Here is a 9284-nt window from a genome sequence, read left to right as displayed (position 1 = left end):
CGCCGTGGAACCCTAATCTCAAGGTAAAGTTTACGATTTCTCATAATTTATGAGATTTGTGTGTGTGTGTGTGTGTTTTTTTACTTTTCTGGATGGATCTGATCATCTTTGCTGCAGATCTCGCCATGAAGAGGGAGAAATCGAAGACTGACGCTTCCAAGAAAACTGATACCAAGTGAGATTCCGTTTCACCTTTTAATGTTCTTAGCAGATCGATCGGTGTTGAAAAAGTTTGATTTTGGAGGGATTGGATGCTTGTTTTCTTCTCTCTAAAGGCTTTTGGTGAAGAAGGGACCGGAACAAGCGGCGAAGAAGCCAAGGAAGTCCAAAGCTGGCAAGGATCAACTTTCTCAAGAGGCCTCAGAGTGCCTTCTTCGTCTTCATGTGAGATCCTCTCTTATCGGCCCATCGATTTGCTTTACCCTTCTTTGTACGTCGTTGCTCACTCGATTAGCTCGGCAGGGAAGAATTTCGGAAGACGTTCAAAGAAAAGAACCCTAATAACAAGTCGGTCGCAGTGGTTAGTTTTCCTCTTCCTTTCCCCTACAGATCTTTCTACTCCATAACGCATCAATTTGATCCGAACAGGTTGCTAGCTAGAGAAGACAAGTGGAAATCTTTGACGGAAGAAGTAAGTAATCAATAGCAACACATGATTTGCTAATTCAATCAAACAACCTTTAACAAACTCTCCTTTGCAGGAGAAAGCTCCATACATAGCCAAGGCAGCAAAGCTCAAAGCTGATTACACCAAAACCATGGCTGCATACAACAAAGGCCAAGTACTGATCACAAACTCACTGCTTTTTATGGAACAACTCCAGTATCGAATCACTTAATTATTCACCTTTATCTGGTTCATAGTCTGGTGGAGGAGGAGGAAGTCGTGCTGTTGCCGCAGATGAAGAAGAAGAAGAAGAAGAAGAAGAAGAAGGTGAGGAATCTGACTAGTCAAAATCCGAGGTGAATGATGACAATGAAGATGATGAAGAAGAAGAGGTCTGAAATCTAATAATAATAAAAAAAGAAGCTATTTTCTACATTATGTCTCTATAAATAAAACATTGTTGAACGATGAACATGATGAAGAGGATGATGAATAAGGGAATTGCATTTGTAGCTCAAGATTATCTCTTTTCCTTTCCGCTTTTTCCCATGTTGTAGTTTCTATTTGGACCCGAAGAAATTGTAAAAATTATCAACTTTTCATTATCTTCTCTAATGGTAAAAGTCTGCACTATCATAATGTACTTAACTTTTGTCTAACCTGATCTAATCTAGTTCCAATTTATCTTGCTCTAAGTGCAATGATCTTTGATTAAAACAATGCTTTCAGTCCTTTATAGGAAAGGCAATGTAGAGGTTTGTCATATTTCTAATTTACTTGAGTGGTTGTTGATTGTCTCAAATAAGGCAGTTTGTTAGGTTTGCTAACCTGATTGTGTCAAACGGTTGACTTTGTTCTAGCTCAACTCATCTTATTCTTATTTAGTTACTATAATTGGTGGAATTCCATCATACATTATGAAAATAATAGATTTGGCTCTATTTTTGTGAATTAATAGATTTAGCATAGTTTCAGGCCCAAAATGCTTGTTTATTCTCTTAAATATTACTACTCTGACTTCTTTTCCATGTGAAGATTGCAAGTTTGTTCATTATGCAAATATGTTCATATTTATTTGATTACTCATGTAGATTCTCAAGTATGTTTATTATACAAGAATCCAATGTTTTTTACACAGGTGAAAAAAAAGTACATTGCCTGTCTCAAATCTTTTGATTACCAATCATAAAAATGCAAGCACCTATCAAAGAAATACTTGCAATGCCGAATGGAAAGGTTAGTTTGCATCTAGTTTAGCTTTTTTCCTCTTAATGGAACATTCTTGAGATAGAAATGAGTGCAAAATAAGTCTATGAATATCTTAGTTGTCTTGGAAGAAGTCTATTGTGTCACTTGTGCTGGGCTACTGTATAATTTGAATACTTAATTCTATATTTTTCTCTCTGCTTGATGTTATAATTGTTCCTCTTTGAAAGTGCCCTTAATCTTAGTCCTTCATCTCCTATCGACTTTATTCACAAATTATTAGTCTTGATGAAGTTCATACCTCTTGGGTGCTTGACAGATGAGTAGATTAGAAATCTTTGTTTTCTTAAACACACTAATGGCTTTATTTTGTTTCTAGAAACTTGATGGCGAAACAAGACCTATTAGAGCTTAGTTTTCGCAATGCTACAATATATTTATCCAAGAAGCCCTTGATCCCTCCTTTGAGATAATAATTGTTAATCAAGTTGTATCTGCTATTGCTTGAATCAGTTGATTAAGGTTGCAAGTTGAGCCTGTACTTTCAATAAGACTAGAAATTTTATCCTTTAATCAAGTAGTAGCTTCTTGATGGAGTTTATTTAGCATATGAAACCCATTTAAGATTTATGGTTTGTTGTTCAATTTTTTTTGACCTCATACTTGTTATAATGTTTGGTTTATAATGCATTGAACCTTATTTAACATTGTTTAAATTTTAAAGTGTGTATTTAAATACAGATATAACAAGTAGCCTTATTGAAGAAACTACAGTGCCAAAGAGGGACATTATTGTAGTCATTCAAAGGTTTAATATCCAAGTTAGCAATTTGACTCAAGTAAGTTTTACAATAGCTTCTTTATATAACTATACTTACATGTTAGATTTCCTCTTGAATTGTTGTCAATCAATAGCTTTTGAAATATTCTACGAACTTATTGAAAAAGTTACTTTGTTGGATGATAGATAATATAGATTGTGAAGCTACCAAATATTTTATCTTGATTTTGTTTGCAAACTGTATTGCATGTGTATTGTGGCATCTGGTAGAATTTACATTTTGGTACTCCACACTCAATCAAGAATTGGTACAATAGCATGTTCCAATTTTCATGTACTAGGAGAAAATTACTTAGCATATTAGTTTCTTTGTTATATCCTATGAAATGCTCAGTCCTTATTCAGTCAGAAGCTGCATTGTTCTGATATTTTTGATACATATACCTGCCTAGTTTTCCATGCAACATTAGATTCTGGTTTAATACATACACAAAGATTGCTCATTTATCAAATCATTGCATATTTCTTTAACTCTAATAAGACATTGACGATGCATGTATTGGCACAACTTTTCCTCACCTGCTTCTGATGGCATTCCCTTCAGCAAAATCATCAGCAAACTTAGTGTGCTTCCCTGCATGCTATTTTAAATTTTCTAATGTAATTGTGTTGAACTCTCTGAAACATGGCGTGAAGAGTTACTCTGTGAAATTGATGAGGACTACATATTAAGGACTGAATTTATTATGGAACTGATGATCAACAATGTTGGAAAAGGCTGACATTGAAGAATCAACAAGTGAGAAAGAGGAGTTCAGTGAAATCCTACAAGTTGAAGATTGTGATGGGATTTGGGTTGATAATAATTAAGTGCAATCCAACTTGACATGAACCACCATCAGAAGTGTCTAGTCTTTTAGCTATTGTTCATTAGTTGTAAATGGAGTTTATTTGTTTATTTGTATTGGGATAAATTTTATTTGAATATGAGACATGTTTCTTCTTTTGTGATTGTAATTCTTGTATAAGTAACATTTTGAATGACATTAATGTGGAGAATATTCTTTCTTTTGTGATTATGATTCTTTATTATATATTTATATTGAAATATGATATATATACAATGGTTTCAAATCATTGTTGTTGTCTATCGCCCTCAAAGACAACGGTTAAATACCATTGTCGTAGCCCCAAAAACTGTTGTAACTGGCAGTGTTATTAAAAGTGCTCTAAATAACAACAGTTTTAAACCGTTATCTTTTCATTCAAAGACAATGGTTTTAAACGATTGCAAAACTATTGTTGTTTCATTCAAAGACAATGGTTTAAAACCATTGTTGTAGCCCCCACTTTTAACAACACAGTCAATTACAATGGTTTTAAAGGGCCTACGACAACGGATAAAATCCGTTGTCTTTTAATGTTTTTGTTGTAGTGCCACCACAACTAGAATAGAGTCTGCGTTCCGTTGGGTGTGGGGTAAACCCAATACGAAATCCATGCTAACCTCATACCAAGGGACTTCAGGAATTGGTAAGGGAGTATACAAACCAGCATTGGTAAGGGAGTATACGATATGTCTTTTAATGTTTTGGGCTTGTTCATATATCTAATAATGCGGCTTTGACTTTAAAGGATGCTATATATTCTACTTAGGCTTACTATAATTTAAATGCTCAAAATATTAGAGGTCAAGGCTATGATGGTGCTAGTAATATGAGTGACGAGTTTAATGGGTTGCAAGCTTTGACAATAAAAGATTATAAAAGTGCTTACTATATTCATTGTTTTGCTCATTGATTATAATTGGCTTTAGTTGCAACATCAAAAAATGTGACATCTATTCATTAATTTTTTGATAGATTAACTTTTATAGTTAATATTGTTGGTTTTTTATGTAAACATAATGATGAATTGAAAAATGCTCATGCAGATAACATTGCACATTTGATTGCTATAAATGAACTTGAGACAGAGCTTGGACTTAATCAAATAGGTATTTTACAATAAGCTGCTGATACACACTTCTCATTTCAGATCGTTGAAAGGTCTAATTAAGATGTTTGGTGCATTGTATATGGTATTGCTCAAGATTATGGATGATGGACTTCTTTCTCAATGAGCAGATGCAACATCTATTTATAATGAAATGACTTTGTTTGATTTTGTATTCATCTTGCATCTTATGAAAGAGATTATAGGGATCACAGATATCCTTTGTCAGACTTTATAAAGTAAGTCTTAGAATATTATAAATGTAATAGAACCTGTATTATCTACCAAGAATTTACTTCAACTGATGAGGGATAACAAGTGGAATGATTTGCTTGCAAAAGTGAAATCCTTTTATGAACTTAGAAATATAGATATTCTTGATTTCAATGCTCCATATATTAGCAGATGAGGTCGAGTCTGTGCTCGTTAAGACAATTTCATCATTGAACATTATTATTAGGTTGACCTCTTTTATGCCTCTATAGATTCATAATTGCAAGAAATTAATGGGCGCTTAGTGATGATGCTATGAAATTGCTCAGTCTTAGTAATTCCTTAAATCCTCAAAATGCGATGGAGTCTTTCAGAGTTATGGATATATGCAAATTAGTTGAAAATTTTCATTCCCAAGATTTTACTAGAGATGTAAAAGAGCAATTGGAGATGCAATTGAAGTATTATGAGTATATTGTAGTCAAAGGACCTGACTATAAAAATTTTTCAACCATTTCAGAATTATATCAATGGTTAGTGAAGACTAACAAATCTGTTACATACAACCTCATTTTTAGAGTGATCGTACTTGTGCTTACTCTTCCGATTTCCACTACTACTAAAAAATGATCATTTTTTGCTATGAATATCGTGAAAATAAGATTTCAGAGCAAAATGGAGGATGTTTTTCTCTTAGACGCGTTAATAGCATATATTGAGAGAGAAATTGTTAGAAATATAAACATAGAAGCTATCATTGAAGACTTCAAAAATTTAAAAGAAAGACAAATTCCTTTTAATTAGAGAATTTTATTTGATACTTAATTGGTTGGTGTGACACTTTATTTTTTTCTTGGAAATCAATTTCACAGTTCCTATTTAATTCATGTGTATCTGTGATTGGTTTTTATTGTAGGAAAGAGTTCTTCCTGCTCTTAAGAATTCTAGAATTTTCCAATCGGTAGTTTGATCAAGGACAAGGTACAAACTTTTTTTTGTTAACAATCTGTTTTCATATTCAGATCCTAGATTTTCCTTTTTTCCCCTTTCCATTATACGCAATGGAAGATAGACTGCAGAAGAACTTGCAGTTGGTACTTGCATGTTTGTTAGTTTATGAACAAGCGAAACATTTCATGCCATATGTCATGCGAGACACGTTTCTTTCTTGATCTTTCAATTATTTTGAGAGCATTCAGGTTGAACAATGTCAGTTTGTTATTAAACCATTGAAAGGTGTAAGAATATGTGCATATTAAATTCTGTCTTCAACATTAGTTCAAGAAAGCTTTCTAGTCAGACTTTTAATAAAAAGATTGAATATAAGAAGTTATGCTTGTTGGCCAATGTTAGAGGAAGTGGAATTCCTTGTACTTTTAAAATTATTGGATGGAAAGCTAGTTATTTTAATGTTAGTTAGTTCCTATAACAAATTGTTAGAGTTAACTTGCTCTAGGCACATTGAATATAATGTTTGAATGAGAAATATATTGATGCCAGAAACCTTTGAACAATCATTATCTCTATCAGCACAAGGGGAATTACTAGAAAATATACATTTTTTTAGCATAAACAACTGATGGTGTTTGAACATTGTGAAATTTTATTGCATTGAGTATTCCTCAGGTACTATTCTGTAGCAATGGAACTGGGTGATCCTCATTTGTGGGACAAAAGGTGACAGATTGGCATATCGATAGGGAAAGTGGAAGGTCTGGAGGATTTGGTTTTGTGACTTTTAGATCCAGAAGCTTCAGCTGCTATTAGTAGTATGGATGGGAAAGTAAATATTCTTCGACAATTTATCAAAAGACACTTAGATTTATGAATTGACCAAAAGACATATTATACTATGATATTTAGCAAATATCGTACTTAATTTTTTATTATTCCCATTCTACCCCTTAATCATTTGTCAATCTCTTTCCTCTTTTTCATGCATGCAATTTCTTTTCTCTTCCTTCTTTGCAATGCACGCATCCTCTCTTCTCTTTCTTCCCATCTTCTCTTTCCTTACTCTTTAGGAGATATGCATGCATGCAAAGCATAATATGGACCTGATATGATTTCATATCAAGCCCAAGGGATTAGAGTTTGACATGTATTTTTATAACATTTTAACACCTTTAGAGAAGTCAAAATATGCGATGGATGACACCGTTGGATTCCTTGCAGCCTCAGAAATCTACAAGACTTGAAATGAGTCCAATCCAAGGTTTCTAGATCCATCAGTGAGTTGGATACAAAAATAGAACAACGTATATTGGCATATGTCAATAGTCAATAGAGCATGAATATCTTGACATGCATCATAAGAAATAGAAGGGAAGGGTAGACAAGATACTAATATGTTTTCAATGCTCATGCACCCTTAATAAAATAGTAAAAGATACATACATATTTTTGTGCAACCCAATCATTCTTCCATTGTCCTCCTTTGTGAAAGAATCTCTTGAAGGTGTCGATCACACTCAGAATCTCTGACATCAAAGGATCAACCTTAAAAAATGAAACAATTTATTATTATATAAATTGTCATAAGAAAGTTTATTTTCAAATAAAACTTAGAGCTTTGTGATAATGTTGAACCAAAGTCTTTGATCCATGATCGCATTCAAGATATGTCTTCAAATGATATTTATTTTGATTTATAATTTGTTTAAAAAAAATTTAGCTCATTTTTAATATATTAATTCGTGATTTATTAAAATTTAAAATAAATTTTAATTTCGTTTAAAAAGATTGATCTTTAAAATCCTTATTTTTACATTTAGATCTTTGGACAAGGTCCAACCTCGTCACGAGCGAGTTCTAACCTCGTGACCTCACCATAACAAGTTGGGCGAGGGCTTTTCATAGATGGGGTTGGAGCGAGGTCTTTTCACATATCTGAAAATTTTTTATTCCCAGATTTTATTTTTGTCACGCCCCGGAGGAGTCTCTGTCCGAAGAAATTTCGACAGCATCTCCCCTGTACGGCGGACAATCTGAAACTTTTCTACAAGCACTATATACCTCAGCCACATGCGGCTGGAATAATAACAATAAAAGAAAACAAACACCACGCAGTTAATATCAAATTCAGCCTCTGGCTGACACAACCACGCAGTTAACAATAAAGCAGCCCACTCGGCTGTACCAAAACCAAAACACAAAAACTGCTAGCCGGCTAGACTTACACAACCAATAACATAAATACAAAATACCACATAACAACGTCAACACTCCAAAAATAAAACCAGAGTACAGAGCTAAACAAACCGATACATAAAACAAACAAAAACATACGTGAAACCGATAAGTCTTCTGATGTGACGTGGGGACCAGCAGACAGGATGCTCCAAGCGACACCATAAATAACCTGGTACCTGAAAAGATAGTGTCAACGGGGGTGAGTTCAACAACTCAGCGAATACCAATGGACATGAGTAGTAAGATATATCTAACAGCAACAAACATGGAATACAGCTTCCTGATCATATATAGGGAATATGCAAAACTGAAAGGTAACTGAGAAAGCTGTACTCACCAGGAACTCCTATCCAGACAAAAGGGTCGTCAAATCGAAAGTGTCAATAATCCTGTATGCAGGTCAAAGGTATGCATCCAACCAAAATGCAACAACCAAAAGCAGCAAACACAATCACAATAATATAAATACATCAATGCATATGATGCTAATGATGCGTCCTGGTCACCCCTGACGCCAGTCAGTCCTCTCACACACAAATGACGAGACCGAGTGGGTAGGGCTATGACAACCGTGCACTCTGTCATGAGTGACCGAGTGGACGGATGCTGTCGGAGTACTCCTGCCCTGTGACCCCAAATCATAAATGGGGAGCTCAATGCTCTCAACTCCCAGTACACGATGACGGGAGGATATCTCGGCCACCACGCTGAGTCTCCCGACCAACGGAGCCAAACAGAGTCCACCGCCTGCCGGCTACTACTGACCAACGGAGCCAAACAGCCGAACTGCCACGCACCACGCTGAGTCCTCGGACCAACGGAGCCAAACAGCACCACACACCTGTCTGATATACCACTAAACCATGAGTGGGGTGTGTGCAGTACATGTAACTGGCGATGGGCTCAACCATAGTGGAGCCGACAATCGCACAGCATGCAATCATGATGCATGTCACTATGCATAGCAAAAACTGATCAACATAACCATATCCATATATATAATATGGGTACCACAATATCAGTGAGTCAAATCTACAGATCTAGGGTATACAGGTCCTCTATGGTATAACAACCTAGATCCTAAACATATCTCCCTTCCATAACATATGTACCAACAATATACACAGATCAAAGAATCAAAATCTAGGTACACGAATCATATGTGATATACAAATAGAGGTACACAAGCCAGTCACGGCATAAAACCTAAGTATCAGATAATCTCGATACACATGACTGAAACCAAAAGTCCAGAACCTAGTCCTAACCTCAGTAAAACATGGTATGTCA

At 34.9% G+C, this 9284-nt stretch overlaps 1 protein-coding gene across 1 annotated transcript; it reads left to right on the top strand.

The window, feature by feature from the left end:
- The first annotated feature begins 382 nt into the window (after positions 1-382).
- LOC122033506 (DNA-binding protein MNB1B-like) lies at positions 383-951 on the top strand. The gene is made up of 5 exons (XM_042592545.1): positions 383-384; positions 463-524; positions 597-631; positions 702-782; positions 865-951. Coding segments are annotated over exons 1-5 (267 nt in total).
- Positions 952-9284: the final 8333 nt, after the last annotated feature.

The sequence above is a fragment of the Zingiber officinale genome, chromosome 11B, assembly GCF_018446385.1.
Source record: "Zingiber officinale cultivar Zhangliang chromosome 11B, Zo_v1.1, whole genome shotgun sequence".
Classification (NCBI taxonomy): domain Eukaryota; kingdom Viridiplantae; phylum Streptophyta; class Magnoliopsida; order Zingiberales; family Zingiberaceae; genus Zingiber; species Zingiber officinale.
This window is presented reverse-complemented; position numbering and strand designations above follow the sequence as displayed.

Excerpts from the sequence above, each read along its gene's own strand:
- LOC122033506 (XM_042592545.1), top strand. Across the intron at positions 632-701 it reads GGAAATCTTTGACGGAAGAA|GAGAAAGCTCCATACATAGC; the intron begins GTAAGTAATCAA and ends TCTCCTTTGCAG. Across the intron at positions 783-864 it reads CTGCATACAACAAAGGCCAA|TCTGGTGGAGGAGGAGGAAG; the intron begins GTACTGATCACA and ends TCTGGTTCATAG.